Raw genomic sequence first — 19225 nt, forward strand, 5'->3', positions numbered from 1 at the left:
TTCTCCTTACATGAATTTATGACAGTAGAGTACAGATCTATAGGTGCTACTCGAAAATAACGTAAAAAAAAAAAAAATCAAACAGAAGTGTGAATAAAGAAACCCATCATTAAATGACAATGTTGAAGAAATTAATGACAACAAAGCAGCATACAAATATGCACTGGTGCGGGAATGCTATTTACACAAACTGAGCTCTACACAGTGGAGAAGAGAAAGGGGGTGACAGCAGTACCAGGGAATTGAAGGGCCGTTAACAAGAGGATTGTTCGCACTGCCAGGCAGTAACAGCAGTACTTCTCCTCCAAGTTAAGAACGTACCGGTGGAGATGGTTCTAAAGCGGGATTCAATACATGGTCACCTTTACTCAAAGCCAGAGTCAGAAAGGTCACAAAGAAGCTATGCGCTGAGCAGGGATCCAAAAGTTTTCCTTTTGGGGTTTCCTTTGCAGACAAGAGGACTCACCACAGTTTTTTGTTTCTACGCACATAAACATTCACTTATCTGCTTCACAGGAGTGCAGAGGGCAAAATGTTCATATTTGTGAATTTTTTTTCCAAGAGAAATGCTTTAAATGTTAAAAAGACAGTATACAATCAGAATGTATAATAGAAGAAAATAAACCACACCAAAATATTGCATAATTCCAAGCTAAACACTTAAACCACTAGATTTGCCAAAAAAAGTTAGATGCTTGCACAGTAGGGAAAAACAAATACCGCTTACAACTCTAAGAATTAAATACTGAACCTCAGAGAGGATGCACCATGAACCTTCTCTCCCCTTCATAGCTGTCAGTGACATTATACTCCTGCATCACAGGACCAGAAAAATCAATACTACAATTTACAAACCCTGCAAATTCGGGGTTGGGGGAGTGAGTGTAGGTAGGCTTCTCTACATTTCACCCTTCATCTTTTTGCAGCAGGGAAAAAGCCCTGCTAGGATTACATAAAGAAGTTCTAGTTTCTCTCTTCATCTTTGGACTTTCTGCAGCACTGGACTGATTAAACCCTACAGATGTGATTGCATCCTTACACTCACTAATCACCACCACGGAATCCTAATCAACAGCCAAAGAACTAACCAGAGTGCTCAGATTGTCAGTACTTAATTGTCAAAGCCACGACTGTAACTATTGGTTTCCTTTTTTTACGACGGAGATTTAAACTTTCAAATTTCATTTACTTGGCCTAAACTTCTACTTTTTCTTTTGAAATAAATACTTAAAATTGAAGCTACAGTTAGTCTAGTCTATTCTTGTGGAATCATCTCCGGTGTCCAACAGATTTTCTATTCTATTGAGATATTTCAAGTCTGACTTACCCTATTCAATTCAAATGCATAAAATTAATTAGTCATACAATTTATTTTGAAGTCATTTATGTATTTATGTATACAAAGAACAAATACAATTACAGAATTGAAAATGCAATTACTAAGTTAAAAATACAGCATGATCATGCACTCATATCCACTTTGATGGCAGAAAAGTTTTTATTCCAGAAGGAAAAAGGACAAAGCCTCAAGGCTCAACTTGAGACAGAACACCCAAAATGACAATCCTCAGACAAAACAGATAAAATTAGACTTTCAATATACCTACTGTAGAAAGTTATTAAATATAGACTAATATAAATACATTTTTCTTCCTCTAAGCATCTCTAATATTCCTTTGTTGCTGCAATCAAGAAGAGTAGATATTAAAATGTTTAACTGCTGAAGAAATAAAATATATGACACGATAGATCATTCAGTAGAGGAAAAAAGGTTTTAGAAAATTTAAAAGGCATTCAAAGTTAACTGGATAAGTTCTCAAGGCATGTATTTCCCATGTGTCACAAAAAACCCTGAAATGCTAATAAATGGCCTTATGGCCCACCATACTGAATACGATCTGTCCCTGGGAGCTCAAATACTGTGATCAGCTCATGACCCTTGATAATACAGGTGAGTAGATATCTCTCATCCTTACTGAAGGACACCATAAGTCAACCCAATTGTCATTCTCTGCCCTGAAATTTAATGTCATTGAAAAAAAAAAAAAAAAACACCAAAAATCAACATACATAATCATATGAATCATCGTGTCAGCCCACAGGATCAGACAAACCCTATCCAAGGACCTGCAGAGAAGGTGTAGGGGAACAGAGATAGGAGAGTGCTTCACCCTGGGATGATCATTACCTTAATTCCAACACCTGCTGAGTGTCCTCAGCTTTTCACACTCAGGTCAAACCAGACACCTGCAAATGCAGTGGCAGCACTGCATCTGCAGTATCAAATACACTTTTCCATATGAGCAAAGAGGAGTATAGTCCTATCCCCAGGCACGCAAAGCTCCACAACTAATACTCTTGGCCTCTGGTGTAGTTCTCAACAAGCACATTAGAACACCTGCTATTAATAACCAAGCCATGCCTAATTGAGAAGTGCATCTTCTAAACGCTCCTTCTGAGCAAAAGGAATCATAATTTCCACATAGGTATCATCTTCCCTTTTCAAATGCATCCTCAGCATCTAACTCTTTGTATTAGCTTATATCCAAAAAACACCTCACACCTGTCCTGCTGATTTGGTCTCCATTAACAATACACAGGATCAGTAGTATTCCTTCCCTCCAGCAAATCAGAAAGTAACGAGACTGTTCATTGGCAATCATTCTTCTTGTACATTTGCATCCAGCCTAAGAGAGAAAAATTCTCTCACATCCCACAACATGTAGACACGTGACGAGAACCCTCAGCCAGCAACAGCAGAAGAGTTCCTCAGGTAAACAGAGCTCATTAGACTTAACCATTTTTATTTTTCATTACTTGACTCCATATAGTGTTAGACTGTCAACCAGAATATTATTTCTTCTTTCTTAAAATTCTTTCTTAAGCTATTTCAAAAAAAGATTTCTTCATCCAAAGGATACCATTACAATCAGCATTTTCCCAAATGATTGATAACTGTGGTAGAACAAGAACCCTCTCAAGCAAAAATGCAGCGCGTCATGAAAAAATTATTTCTGACCTACAAAGCAGACCCACAGGTTTTAACTTTGGTGTACTCTCAAAAGTCACCAGCAAGTGACAATCACCAGCACCTTTCAGAATGTGAAACTGGTCCACCTGGGACTCGAGCTGGGCAGGTCTCTCCACACCACAGCATGCCGAGAGAAGCGTACAAAGTGCAGCGTTTCCTCTCTGGTGCAGCTCTAAAAGGAGATCAACCAGACCATTAAGTCAAGAGCAAGCATGGTACATGCGCAGGACCTTCAAAGGGCTGCTCCTTTTATACATGCTTAAAATAGGCCTTGTTTAACAAAAAAAAAAAAAAAAGAAGAAAAAAGAAAAAAAAAAAAAGAGTAAATCAAGTTTGCAACACTCCTAACTTTCTGCAACACAGATCCATGGGAACAAGATGTACTCAGGGGGAGGGGAAAGGAGAAAGGGAATCATCAGGTATTTTGTGGTGCATAAAAACTTGGTCCAAGTGTTGTTGGGTGTGCATACAGTTTTTGTCTCCCTGTTCAGATGTTGTTGAAACAGTAGACTTTAAAGAAAATGTCAATGAATCCTCATAAGCAGTATACATGACCTCTGGGGTAATTAGCAATCATTCAAAAGCAACAAGACTAAAATGTTCTATTCTTTATTACTGTCAGCTCTTGTCTTGATCAGCATTTTAATAAAGATGGTTCATTGCTAAGACAGTTTCATGAATCAGTCATAATTACATTCTGACACGCAGTGAATAGTAAAGCAAAACTAAATATCACTTCATCAACCTTTCTAACCTTTATGCAAGTATTAACTGTAAATAATTTTTACACAATCTTACAACAGAAAATCTGCATATTTCTTAGCTTTGTACATACTCTACCCTAACTGAATATCCTGTGACCTATACCTGAAAAAAAAACCAAAACCTTACAATCAGGCATAATTACTTAGTCTTGCATGATATTCAGGTGTTGCCTTTCACAGATCAAATCAACTTCAAGTACAAAAGGCTATTTGTTCTACAAAATAGTGCAATGCTTTAAGGGGTTAACTAAGTTTTTTTTACAGTGTTTTCCCCCATGTTCTTCTGCAATAACAAAATACGGGAAATTGCTACAATAGCCTTAGATACTTCATGCTTGTTCAAATTGCAAACACTGTAACAAAACAAAACACCAAAAAAACCCACAAACAAATTTTGAGGAAAACTTTCAAAATGCCATCCAAGAATACTGTACAGTGACAACGAAACTAATCATGCTTAGGTTAATTTTGAATGAAAAACATTTTATTTGTGAATTATTTTTAAATGGACCTAGAGCACAAGGATCTGGGAAGTGAAATACTGCCAAATATAATTTTTTAAATAAATCTTTTTCTTACACTTGTGACAAGAACATTTAAACTTTAAACTGAGGAGTTCAGCAGAGATAAATTTAGAGGTAAAATTCATTCAATGGAAGTTGCACAAGTTTACATTCCAGCCTTCCAAACTTTAACAACTAAGAAACCCCACTATTCTTGCTACCACAAGGAACATACGATCTATTGTACAACTTTTCAATAACTTATTTTAATGTCTAGCTACAAATCAGCTACCCCCTAGGAAGAGGAAAAATAGACAATTAACTTGTAAAATAATGGCGCATGAATAAAGACAGAGACTCTTAAAATGTACTGCTCTGTGACTAGTATTTCAGATATTCAGACAAAAGTGAAAGAATTCAGGAGGTACAGATGTGTGTGCTGGGTAGGAGACAAGTAGCCTGTCCTTTTTCCAGTCAGGGAGCAGAAGAATGGCAGAGTAAACTTCCATCCAGTAAGAACTACACTGAACAGCTCTCCCCATTTCACATCCCTTAAGAAAGAATCTTCCTCACAGACTAAGTATAAATAAAAAAAAAAAAAAAAAAGCCCAACCCAAAACCAAGCCACAAACCACTGTATAAATATTCAGTTTTGCTAAAGAACCAATAATGACTGTAACTTTCAGTCTCCTAATAAGCAAGCTGTGGTCTGTGAAAAACAAAGGCGAAGAGTTCGCTCCGAATTTATAACATGATGTTTTGTAAGCTAAGGGTCAAATTCACTCCTAATACATGTACTTCATTGGAATTATACCCTCGACGAAGTTATTTGTCTAGATTTCTTTTTTTGCTGTTGGTTTTCTTTTTAACATTTGATTTGTATTTCTTTTCACATTATTAGCCTTTGCTCCAGCCAGAACTGTTGGCAGGCAGGAAAAAAAAAAAAAAAAAAGAAAAAAAAGTAGTATTGATTTACGAAACTGGATTTCCCAGAATAAAAAAAAAATGCGATTAAGATCTAAACAAAAGCTAAAGATGGCTTACGCTTAGCTCTGATGAGGTCCACTACCTCATTACCAACAACTGAAAACTTCTGATGCATTTTGTTTCTAGGGAATCCAAAAGTCCTTGCTGTAAAGCAGGCTGGGGGGTGCAGGGTCCATTCACTCTTTCTGTATCACAACCATTATGTAAGAAGTATAAAACACTGCCTTTATGCTGCCAAACCACAATGACTCTTCTTACATCAAAGCATTTTCACCACTAGGGTTTTTTTTCTCCGAAATTTATTCAAGCCAAGGGCAGGGAGACAACAATTCATACACGCTAATTACACCTAATTATCTATTCCTTTTTTTTTTTTTTTTCCACCAGCTTCGGCCAGTGCTATTTGCTATCTGGGTTTCTCACAACCTCCCCTTGCCCTGTCCATCCAGCTCAACAGTAAAGTCTTTGAAGAAAACAGTTGTGGCTTCTTAGAATTTTAACAATATAAGGTTCAACTCAAATTAAATTATTCTATTATTAGTTTTGACACATTTATGTGTTAAATATGAAGGCCTCTTGGTTAATTTGGCAAATTCCTCACATCTCTTCATGGCTAGAATTGCTGGTAACACCCTCTCTTGTAGGAGCTTCTCCTCATGCTTTCTTTTCATGATCTAAATGAAATGTTTATTGGATTAAAGTTCTTCTCTGCAGACCTCCACGGTGGCCTGTGACAAAGAGCTTAAAAGCTTTATTAATTGGCTCGGGCTTTTTGGAGGGAGGCAGGACCTCATTTCACATTACATCACAAGCAAATAAAACTGCCACGTGTAATTAGACTAATTTACCCTGATACAGCAGGAATCAACTATTCCATATCTATGATATGCTTTGATTTACTCATTTTAATCAAGGAGTAAACAAAGCAAGCAAGAACTCAGGAAATCCTAACAGTTAAAAGAAGTGAGAAGGCAGGGAACCCGACACTGAGCTACTGTAGCAACTATTTCACCCTCAGATAAAGTTTTGATCTGCATCTAAACAAACTGCCTCAAAGCAAGCCTGTGTAAGACTGACATAGATGGTAAACAAATTGAGCAGCTTAATATCTAGAGAATATACTACAGCAATAGGTATATTATAAAATATTGTAACAGTTAAGTGCTCTAAACTACAGAATTCAAATAATCCTTCTGTTTCAATTTAACACACACACACACAGAGGCTTAGAAGGCTCAATGAAGAAAGGACTTGTAACTTCTAATCTGACACCTTGCTTTCTAAATGCAACATTTTGTTAGTTAACACTCTTACAAACCTGTCAAACTAAAATTACCCAGAAACGATACTGATGCTCAGCACAAAAATACTTGCAATCCTGCTACATTTTCTATTTTTATTTTTTTTCTATGTTTAATTAGGTATGCTTCACAAAAGACGAGTACTTCTATTACTTGCAGAGGGAGAGAACAAGAACAAATGCTCCTTCTACTTAGGAGTTTGCTTGGTTACATACTAAGAAGGGAAACAAAAGGCCCAACATCTTCAGTAATGAAAAAGTCAATTGATAGGCGAAGCCATCACAATATCAAAGGCCTAATCCCTGCAATTCTGACTCAGGTGACAGTTCACAGGGGTCAGAGTGGCTGACACTGACCTCAAAAGCAGGTTTTAACTATTCAACATACTGAAAGCTGCTGGGCTATCACACCATTAGACTGGAACAAACTGACAAATCAATTTCATCAAGGAGATGACTTTTTTTGGAGGGGGTGGAAAGAGGCAGATCCGCCAATCAACAAATCCTTGCATTTCTCACACAGGTGGTTGGACAAAAGCTGAGTGCACCATCAAAGACATTCTATATCTACCAAATGTCTTTGTACAAAACCAACTCCCACATTTTCCTCAGGGACAGCTCTAAATGTTTTAAACAAATATTTTTTGCATATTCAAACTAAATTATTGGCTGCGAAAATACTTCTAAATTCCTCAATTTCTTGCTTTGAAAAAAAGGGTCTATTTTAATTAAAACCAACCAGAGTAGGCAACAACGTCAATAAATAATCATTAACCAGTTTCAAGAAAGACAAAGAACAATATAGTGTATAAAAATACATTGCTTTCTATTTGAAAAGAGTGTACAATGCTTACTGGTAAGTCATTTTAACCAAATATTTTTTTAATAAATAATGATTTGGTACCTAATAGCAGACCAAAGAAAAAGTTCACTATAGGAAACTTACAGTAATTTCATGTCCTACTGACAACAGGCTTCTGGTTGATTCTTTCTCTTTAGTTAAAGCAAAAAATACAGGTAGCCAAAGCCAGACATTTTGTTTTAAAACTGTACCTTTTAAAGGTATACTCAGGGTACAAAAGGCCCTAAAACTTCCTGACTTTCAGTCAGAATTTAGTGCAGAGCAGGTCTACTGCATGAAGAAAACTTGACAAAAGGCAAAAGTTACTTATTTGGTATTTAAACTCAACTTAACGTTTTAAAACTTCATGCTACAGTTTCAGGAAACCTTCAGAAGCTCAGGAACTGCTCATTTAAGTTACAGACTCTACACAACAAACTATTTGAGAAGCGTTCCTTCCCGACTGTCCAAAGAATGAAGCACTGAACTAGTCAGTGCATTAGAATTCGGATTCCAGAACAGTTCAGGTTTGATGTAAATGTCTTCATTAAATGTCTGAAAAATTACAATTTTGCCAAAATTACTACCAAACCAGTAAATTAAAATGTGCTTTCTCTTTTTTTGAAGAGCCTCACTTCAGCTCTTACATCAAGTTGTTAAAGATACATAGTTTTATTTGTAAACCAGTTTTAAAATACTTTGAAAATTGTTGCATTTGTTATTGGTTTAGATTAATAATTTTTGGAGCATTTCTGCTCTAAGCATTTGAACAAAGTAACTGTGAGCAATGAATGTTTTTCTTTTCAAGAACTGCCTTTGTTAAAAAAAAAAAAAAAAAAAAAAAAAAAAAAAATTACTCAGGAGTTCCACACACTTTAAAACGCTCAGTAAGAGATGCTGCAAGGTTAAAAGCTCAATCAGAAGGGACTGAATCTAATTGCAATTATAGAATTAAAAGATTTTCCTTCCTAATACTTCTTATCTCTTTAAAGCTCTATCTTTATAAAATTTCATGGACTGAAGAAGCACTAAAGCCATTCCATAAAGAATATTGCGTCCCAAAGAATTTCAGCCACAACAACAAACTGATCAATTGATAGTTTTTCCCTCTTTATGAAAACTATCACTTTAAGTTACAGCATTAAAGAAATACTGAAAAATTATATCTCAAACTATTTAAGATTTCACAGAATCACACAGAATCACAGAATTATCAGAGTTGGAAGGGACCTCTAGAGATCATCTAGTCCAACTCTCCTGCTAAAGCAGGATTGCCCAGAGCACATTACTCAGGACTGCATCCAGGCGGGCCTTGAAAATCTCCAGAGAAGGGGACTCCACAACCTCCCTGGGCAGCCTGTGCCAGTGCTCTGTCACCCTCACCGTAAAGAAGTGTTTCCGTGTATTTGAACAGAACTTCCTGTGTTCCAACTTGTGCCCATTGCCCCTCGTCCTGTCACTTGGAACCAATTTCAAAAGATCAGAACACTGGGATAGGTTCAGAATTGGGCAGGGTGTCACATGCAGGGCAGGAAGAGCTGCCAATAGTCTTACTGGCATGCCCAACTACACTTGTCCCCAGCTATCTACCACCTAGAAAGCAAACGCAGACAAACTTTGCAAGATAACTATGTCTTCCATAGAGTGCCATTTCACCTTTTCACTTGCTTCAAAGAAACTGGTTTGTAGTTATCCTTTTAAGAAATAAAAACCCAAAACCAGATACTGGAATTATATAAGCCGAAGAAAACACAGATAACAACAAGAGCAAGGATGAACATGGGTAATTCTAGATCTAGGAAAGAAACAGTTTCTTCTGATCATCTGAAGGGAAAGATTTTTGTGTAAGAGTTACCAAGGTATCCAGGAACTATGCATTCCTTTTATGAGGAACAGAAACAGCCTGAAATCTATTTCAAGTGAAGCACCTCTTCACAGAAATGTGCTGTCGTTACTTTCCATTCATTCCATCTTTCCAAGAATATTTAAAGGAATTCACAGCTCCTGTGTTGAACTTGAACTACTTTTAGTGCTAAAGCCTTATTTTAAGATTTACGATCATAAAAGTTAACTTCCCAAACAAAGCCAACCCACCCATTCACGTCCGTCCATTCACCAAAGGAAAGCCCTGCAGGAGGCTCCGAGTCCAGAGAAAACTAAACCAGAAGTTAGTCCAAGTTGTCAGAGCCACCATCAGGGAACAGGTTAGATGAGAATGACACTACCACACGTGGCACTTGGAATGAGGTGAATGTACAAAAAACAGTAAATCACATTTGCAAGCATCCAGTGTAATATTTTTCCATTATATCTCCACACAAAATCCTGGGAAGTGACCCTAAAGTCACACATGGAACTATACACCTATACACAGCTGATACAGAAGCTATTCCATCCATTAACACCACTGCCATGAGAAGAGACACAGGGATGCCATGGTACAGAATACACACGTGTTGGGGAGGCCTAAATCTGCACTTCTCAAACCACTACAGCCAGAGTATCAATTAAATTTTATCCACGCCTTTGTAATGTAAAGGTCACTTGTTAAAATTTTACTTTACAATACTTTCCACTGCATTTTTTTTTAATGCCTAATTCTGAAGTCTTGAATTCAAAATGTACATTTGGAAATTTTTTAATTATTATTTTTAATACTTTGCCATTACCCTTCCACTTTGCAACTACAGTCAGAGAAGCATTTGTTGATAAGCTTCCTCTGATCCACCTTTCAGGCATTATGTTTTTGGGAAAGAATCATGTTATATTGGTAACATTTATTAAAGTGACATTAAAGACAGATGTATTTAGAGCAGTGTTAAAACACAAAGATGTAGGGGAAAAAACGATGATGTGGAATCCAGAATTTTAGAAAGGCCCTTGTGAACAGTGTTGACTGAAACCTTTTTTCTCCCTTCATTCATCATTATGGTAATGTTTGTCCATCTCTAGTCTGGATTGTGCTACTTGTTTCTTTCGCACTACTTCATCCTCTGTTGCAGCTCTAAACCAATCCACTTTAGGGCTTCTCTCAGCATTCTATCCACAACGTCCCTCCTAAAAATTTAGATTGTTTTCCCAGTCCTGATGAGGTGTCCTGTATGCATAAAGTACATTTCACTTTTTTTCTTCTGCTAGCCAAAAAGAGAAAAGAGGAACCTACAAATAAGCACACACGATAGATATCCTTTAAGTCTGATCATCAGTGAAATGAACAAGCCTTACATTTATCAAGGAAGAAAAACAAGAGTCAAACAAGGAAAGATACATAGAAAAGAAGGATTTGCCATGGACGCTGCATTTCAAAAAGCAAATGCATATGATACTACTATTCTTGATAACACCCTATGATCAGGATTCGTCCTGCATCCAATGCAGTCAGCTACAGAATAAATCCTTTTCAGGAACCTGAAGTGGAAGTGGTTATTCATTTATTTTTATGTATCTTACTTTTGTAAAACCATCCAGGTAAGAACCGCTTTGACTGGTAACCTCCCTGACTCTATACACAGCCATCCTGAGAAATATAGGAGTGCCACATTCATGTCAATGCCATATGAACTTTGAAACCTCGTAATTGCTCAGATGTCAACGTTAGACGGGATTTGCAAAGGTGCTTAGGCAATTAAGCAACCTTATGATTCCAAAATGCCCCACTGAAAACCGAAGGCACTCTCAGCTGCTTTACTGATGACCACCTTAACAGAAATATCCAACCAATGTATCTGTTCGGCAATTCCAAATTTCTTCTCATTAAAGCAAACCTACCCTAAACTTTACCTTACCTTTCTTTTGTCTTAGATACTGGTAGAGTTGACATTATTTATGTATTTATGATGGCAATAATGTTGTGAGGTAGAGCAGTGCTGTTATTTCCATTGTACATGTCATGTCAATCCAGACAGAGCAGGACACAGGAGCTGTAGGCTAGCCCTCAATAACATTACAACACAACCATAGCTCGTGAATTAAAAAGATCTGCGACTTGCCCAGAACTTAGAAGTGTGAGTTCAGCACATGTTCTTTTTAATAGCAAAATAAGCGCCGATTGTATTATTCACATCAAGAGAGGAAGCGCCATTTTTTAATCTAAATGAAGCAGTTCTCGCTCATGGGCTGCCACACCACAACACGCAGACTCTAGGAAGCTTGCTTCAGAACTGCTGCTTGTTGAACATTACGTGAAGCCTCAGGAATACCCATTCAGAAAGCCACTTACACACAAGACCCAGAAGCAAGGCAATTGAGGGGTACATACTGAACACTACTTTCCTTACACCAAAGGAACACCAAGTTTTTGTAGCGTAATAAATGTAAGATGTCCCCAACTACAACACAGTATAACCGTTAGAGGGGTGCTGCGTTACACAGCACACACACACACACACACACACAGACCAGTAAGAAAGTCCTATTCAGACAAACGAATTCTGCTACCTTAGTCAAAAAGGTAACTTTTTGTCATACTAAAAATGTCCAGCTTTCAAGGCATGTTAATTCTAGAGAGGAGGAGTTTCTTTTTGCCTTACCTTCAACTATTTTTGCCCCAAAACAATTAAAGCATATACATCTTATCTGGAAACTAGTATCAAAGCCATCCTGTACAAATCTCTAATTTATTAATACAGCAGGCGAAATTGAAAAGCATTTAACAAGTGACTCTCCTTACCTTCAGCACAGCAATGAATGGCACAAAATTAGCTCTCTGAAGACCATTTTTATAGAGATCTGAAAGAAAGGAAATAAGTACCATTTTGCTACTTAGTCAATAACAATGTCAGCTTGTCTTTTAGTCTGGCAAATAAAACTCAGTGTTGCCAGAGACAAGAGGAACAAAAGGGGGAAAAGGAGAGCTGAAATTGATTTCTCTTCTTTTGCTGTATGAAAATTCAATACATTCTCAAGGAAGACAGAACATCCTGAGAAAATCAGAAAAAGGAAGGAAGTGAAAGATGACTTAAATCTCTAATGACATATAACCGATTTTAGCAGAAGAAATAAGACTAGCATCTGTTTTAAAGTAAGGACATAAAAAAGGATTTGTAATGCTAGGTATACGTTGGTATGATTATACGATTATAAGGCCAAAACTATGCAACTGCTAAGTACCAAGTATTTGGCACAGGGGAAAAACCCAAGGTAAACTAAGAAAAAAAAAAAGCTATTTGAGTTTACAAAGTTAGTGTAATTCTGATTCAGTGTACCGTGGTACACTTTATCTTCTAGCAATTCTACCACGTACACCCCCTTTTCCAAAGCAAGAAAAAGCGCTATCCCTAAGGTAAAAAAAATAAAATTAAATTAATACATAATCCTATGCAAAGTTGCTAAAAATACAACAGAATGTAAAAAAAAAAAAGAAATGTTATGTAACAAAATGCCAATCTGCACTCAAAGAAAATGCATGTTAATAAAAACCCTATAAAGCAGCATTTTATATCTTATTTATCTCTGTATTTTATACAGCATAAACTTCTCTCAAAACTATCCAACTGCCCAACATGTTCATAACAGAATGACTTGTTCTTTGAAAATGTTATCACTTAAACCGTATGATGGGCTGCTCTGTTTCTTTGGTATTACGAAGCCTTATAAAAGGCAGTACAGCACCTACGAATGTCAGGAGGAATAAATAAGAGAATACATACACCTGGCAGAGATGTCACCAAAATTCAAAAAAAAGATAATGTCCCGTTACTAATACCACCTATATTCCCCATAATGTCTGAAGGCTACAAGTAGGCTAAAGCTTTTACGCTCTACCAACACCTCATGGTGGACAGAAGATACAGTATGCATGAGAAACCAACAGGACACCTACAAAATGGTTTTAAAAAAATTGGATACGTACACAAAAACACTTAGGAAAATTATCCATGAAGGTGATTCCACACCCTAATTACTAACAAAGTTGTATGAAGTCATGTATCACTCTCATTCATAACTCTGCAAATCATGATAGCTATATATTTGTTAAAACTGCAATCAACTTTTTACTTGCAAAAATTAGCAAACATAATAGTACTATAAGACAGCTACTTTTGTTAGTTCTTCTAGTTTATAAGGCTGTGAGTTTTATATTGTCTCTGTTTTGTGAGGATTAGAAAAATAAACAGTAATTTTGGTGGACAAATGAAGACAGGGTTCCCCAAACACTGCACCTGACTATTTCCTTTCATATTCCCCTGGGGCAGAAGTTTAACATGGGTAAGCATATTGCAAATGGTCAGCAGCTGGGTGCATCTGCTCTCTAATGAAAAAGCCACTTTTCCCCCTTTGTATCCACAGGAAACAAACCTCTCAATTCAGTCTTAAACCCTAATGTAGCATACTACACTAACCCAACTCTTTTTTCCTGTGGGAGGATTTCAGACACACACCATGAGCACACGGGAATAGTGAGAAGGGAACAAGAGACAGGCATTGACCAACATCTGGACTGCAACACAGCTCAGTTTGGGAGATGCTGTTCTTGACATTCTCTGTTGGGTAGTTAGTACAAGTGGACATCTTTCAGGTTGACACAGTGACCTAATATGTATTAAAAAACCCATATGACAGTAATGGTCACAAACTGATAACTTAAATTAAAGATGTGGTATAAATCCCCAAGTTATGATAAAAATCTCTCCTGAATTTTAAAGAGTAGTGCTTCAAAACACACAAGGATGCTTCCCAACTGAATGAGGCACCAGCATCCAGTTTATCTGTAGTTCACCCAGGTACAGCAGTTATTTCACTTTGTTTGCTCAAACAAGGAAAATAAACCATTGGGACAATATTTCCTCTCCAGTAACAACATTTGAGTGCATTGTAAGTCTTTAGTGATTCTCTTTTACCAAATTAATGTGGGTGGAAAAATTAAATGGTAGTTACAGTTAATACTGTAACTCTTTAGTATTTTGGGCAAACATTTGAAATTAATCTGAAGTGTCATAGAAGTTGCATAGAAATCATGCATTATACTAACTGCTAACACTGCAACATTTTGCTCATCTACAAAATACTGTGATTACTACTTGGTTAAAACCCATACTGATTTGGGGGCTTTATAGAAGGATCTACCTAGCTAGTCATGCTCTATGTAAAAATATTGTTAGAAATGGTAGCAACTCTCCACCTACGTAATTCCCAATAAGTGACCTCAAACCAGGCTGTGAGAATGGCATCTTGATAAGGGGCACGACTTCTCCTTTAAGCTGGTGAATCAAGTCTGCAAGTTTCCTAGATACAAACCCGGAGGGAATGTACTCTCATTTCCCCTCTCTTCTGCTGAATATGGTCTTTTCCTACCCTGGAATACACCCAAAACAGAGGCAATATTTCACCTCTCCTCAACTCCCCTGTCCCTAGATACCACTGGTTTGGATAGAGTAGAGAGCATCAGAAAACATGAAAAGACTTGAGGGGAGGAACACCTTGAGTTTCAGAAAAGACAGGAGTAAGACTTAGTGAAAAACCTTTCTTCCTTAAGAACACGAAAAAACAGGGCACAAATTGGAGTATCTCAGATTCTTGAAGACTAGAGAGTTTATTAGCATTAAATATTATATGATTTTAATTCAACTGTTTTGTAAGATACTGAGATTCATTGTGTTTGGATAATACTAGTAGCATGTTTGTTTTTACCTTCTGGCGGCCTGTTAGATGTTGCCACAACGACAACCCCATTTTGGAACAGATTTTCAAAAAGCTGCTTCAGAATCATGGCATCAGCAATGTCAGTGACCTGTAGAAGACAACACATTTGTTTTATCTTGCTTTCAGCTTCTGCCGCAATAGATCTGCAAGTGGCTTTATAGCTAGGAAAAATGCTTGTTAGTGAAAGCCATGGAGAAAGATTCTAATTATTGCTTGGTGAGAAAAAAAATAAAAGGGATAATTAATAAGCAGTGAATGTACCATGGTCTTTCAAAACTTGCCCGCTCTTTATTTCAGAACTCCACAATTTCTTTACCAATTGCTGAATGATTCCATGTTAACTTCTATTATAAAACTACAGGTGGGAGACACAGAAAACAGACCTAAACATTTAAGAGGCCTAATTAATTAGAAACAACAGGAAAAAAACAGAAGACAGAAAGAAAATACACACCGATTGTTTTACATTTCTATTACCTTTGAGGCAAAGGTTTGCAGAGGTGAATTTAAATGGTCATGGGACTTCAGAAATAAAGACAAGTAGCCAACTATACATAATCAGCTGCTGTTGAAAATAGAATGATATGACATAGATACTATTGTGTGATTGTTGCAAAAAACAATTCAACAGATGGCCCATCACAAAAATAAGCAATTTCATTGTTCTTTTTAAGTGCCTTCTATTACTGTCCATGAATAATCAAAAGGCACGGCAGTCACTTCCAGCACAGTCAGCCTCTTCTAACCTTCAGGCACAAAATACTAACAAAAAATAAAAATGGGTGGGACAAGTGATACTGGGGAAGAAAAAAAAGAAAGACAAAAAGACTGAAAAATAAGCCATAAAGTAAAATTTCTTTAAATATCTAAGTTTAGCTTAACTAAGATATAAGGGGAATGCAAAACAGAAACCACTTTGTACAAATTAAAAAAATGTATTTTTTTTTCCCCCGAACAAAAAGCCCCCATTGTTACAACAGCAATTTCTATTTCACAGGAGTTCACCAGCTGAGATCCGCAATCCTAACAAGTAAACCGGCTTTACTATCATTACACTTGTTTCTCCTACATTCCCTTTGATTATAATATAGTCACTTGTTGCATTTAGACTTACCAAAGCAGACTGCAATTCTGAGGAAATAAAAAAGTGGTGGCATGCCAAGAGTTATACACACTCATTACACAACAGATTGACAGATTGCTATGCTTTCACCAGTTTAGATGTGCATGTTGTGATGGTAACATCTGCAGAAAGACTTTAACCAGTATAATTTTTTTCCTAATCCACTACCTCTCCTCCCCAGTTTCTAAATGGCCTTTCTGGGCAGAAAAAAAAATTAATTGTAAACTAGAGACAGTATAAGACTTAGGTTACACTTCTGAGAGCTAGTTTGGAAGCAATAATGTTCATAGAGAATCATAAGAAAACACCACTTTCCTTCTTCCAAAGATTTCTTCTAGTTAGCTCTATGGAATCATTAATACAGATTTTTATTTTCTTTTTCAAAACGAAATCGTTGTACACAATCAGTAACACATCCCTCAGATTAGCACATCTCTGATCACTAAGATCCCATATTCCAAAAAGCTTGTAGAAATTCACTATTGTACTATATGTCTAATGTAGCTGCTTATGCACCCACCTACCAATAATTTATTTCTTCTAAATACTAAAATTTAGGAACTTTCCCTGTTCCTAAAAAACACCACACACAAAGAATCAGTATATAAGTGCATTTTAAGGGTAACAGAATTTCTTGTATCACAAAGCAAACCTAATAGCCAAGTTTTCAAAATGAATTATATAGATCACTTTGTCACAAACTTTTTTGTTTAAAAATATTATAAGGCATGCTACCTTAAAAAAACAGGGAGAGAAAGAATAGTAAAGCTTAGATAAAAGAAAGCAATAGCATTCTCTTATTAATGATAACTGTTAGTTGATGCTGAATTATAATGTTTTCACTTCATTACAAAAAAATTGACTCTTGAAAGTTCTGTCAAAAAGCAAGAGCGTCTTTGAGAACTGGGATGCAAATGTGAGCTCCTTTTATCTACAACAGCTTGGGAAAGACAGAAAATTTCTACAAGGTAAAGCAGGTAGAAGACAGTAACTAAAACATTGTAATTTCTCATGTTCTTTACTGTATCCAGCATCCATTGCAACGGGGAACAAAAGCAAAGGCTACAAATTACCAATAAGGAGAGGCTGCTAATGGAGAGAATGGAGAAATTTCATTAGCATTTAAGAGAAAAGATTTTTATGACCTAGTGCTGCTTTCCATTATGACTCACGTTAAAAAAAAAAAAAAAAGAAAGAAAAAACACCAGACTAATAGTTAATTTACATGTGTAAGTGCCTGAGACTCAGTCATCCACTGATTGGTACAGTTCCATGTAATGAATGACAAACATAAGCATGTATTATCAGTAATTAGTATTAGCACAAAAATAAGAGCCTAATTTTTATTAGAGGCTTTTAATAGCATGCAGGTTAGTAAAAACTCCCCAAATTGTAGTTTGCTTTAAGTCCAAGTGGTACCAATGGTATATATAAAGACTAACACTGTATGATCATCCAGCTTACCAAGAAGTAGGGATTCTGTTTTCATTATCAATACTAACATAGGTTAAAGTCACACACCAAAATTAGAACTTCTAATTACCTGTGTATAGTTATTTGATCACTAAACAATAACTAGTCTCTTTTTGGTGGCCGCCCTCTGTGTTTCAAAACATCAAAATTGTAATTACAAATGGCTTAATTCTAGGGTTTTTCTTCAGAATGAGGACTCGCTTTTAGAATGGCTTAAGAATTCTGTGATTAAAAAAACTTTAATATTTACAGTAAACTGTATGACAAAGATCAGCAAGAAGTAACAATGCTTTAATAACCTGAGAGTCTGTGGCTCAGACAAATGCTGATGAAAAAAACTGCTTCAGAATAGACAAACTCAGAAGCTTAGTGCCATCGCTAAGGTCTGGGGTTTCACGCAGTATTTGCAAAAAGAAAAATTTAAGACTAGTAATTTTTTTTTAACACGACAGTATTGTGGAACACAAAACTACTTTTAAAAGCACTGAAGTATTTTTCTACATCAACTCTCCACTTGTTTGACAGTTCTCTAGGCTTTGCAAGAAGATCCACTCAGAGTATCTGTTTTGCTTTAGCCCACTGTCAAAGAGGAATGTGCAACCTCAACAATGCTTTTGTCTTTTGAAGTACTGCATTTGGTTCCCTCTGAAATCTGAGCATTAACATTACTTCTTGCTGTCCCTGTTACCATATCATGTCCATGTGTCTGATTTTAAGATAAGTAAATAAGTAATTTCAGCTTATTCTCCTTTTTTTCCCCAAGAGGTATTTGAAAGTCATTTGAAGTGTTTAAAGCAAATCTCCACAGTTTTCTGATGTTTCCTTCATACACAAGTATTTTGCCAAGGTAGTATAGACCTAACTTGACTTTCCACCTGTCAAAACAGATAGTAGCTTTGTCTGCAAGTCTGAGCAGTGTATGTTCTGAGCCTCCAGTTCTTTTCAGTTTCATTTTATTGTAGCAATTCTTTAAATATGTGTGAATCAAATTGCAGTGAAATGTAGCCATTATCTCCTCTGGGGAAATGAGCTGTAAATATCCTGAATTAGATACGGCTCCCTATTATCAGTGATAATTGTGTCACCATGTGAGCTGCTCTTCCAGTCATTGCACTACTTTATGACTATTTAAGCAGAAGGTTTCTTATCCCAAATTCAGTGCCTTCTGCAAAAGTTCAGAAAGCTGGGACTCCTCTTCTGTAGGCAAAGCCTGAGTAGCGTTTCAGGATACAGAAAATCAGTCAAGAAATACAGCTGTTCAGAAATCAGTGAGTTTAGAACATTAGTGCACCGAGAACAAGTAGATTTTTAAAATTCACGTAAGAATACAACGTCTTAGATACACATTTTAAAGTATAGTTCTTGTATTACTTTCCCAACTGTGACCCACAGACAAAACCAGGTGATTTTTACAAGTGAATTGATTGATGTACCTCAAGCAAGTCAGCAGGGGGAGCAAGCAATCAATTTGGAAACGAGAAATGCCAGTCTCTCCCCTTAAAATGTGGAAACGTGACAGACAGCCTGGAAACAGCAACAGCAGGACATGAAAGCAGTGGGCA

At 36.6% G+C, this 19225-nt stretch overlaps 1 protein-coding gene across 1 annotated transcript in view; it reads right to left on the bottom strand.

Annotated features, from left to right (window-relative positions):
- Positions 1–19225, bottom strand: part of AFG1L (AFG1 like ATPase) — a gene marked incomplete at its 5' end in the record, with an annotated part of 66466 nt that overhangs the window by 26387 nt on the left and 20854 nt on the right. Inside the window, 2 exons of the mRNA XM_082480522.1 lie at positions 12096–12154; positions 15056–15155. Of these exons, the coding sequence (XP_082336648.1) occupies positions 12096–12154; positions 15056–15155 (159 nt within the window). The remainder of the gene's footprint in view (positions 1–12095; positions 12155–15055; positions 15156–19225) is intronic.

Source organism: Vanellus vanellus (genome assembly GCF_965231255.1).
Source record: "Vanellus vanellus genome assembly, chromosome: 3".
NCBI lineage: Eukaryota > Metazoa > Chordata > Aves > Charadriiformes > Charadriidae > Vanellus > Vanellus vanellus.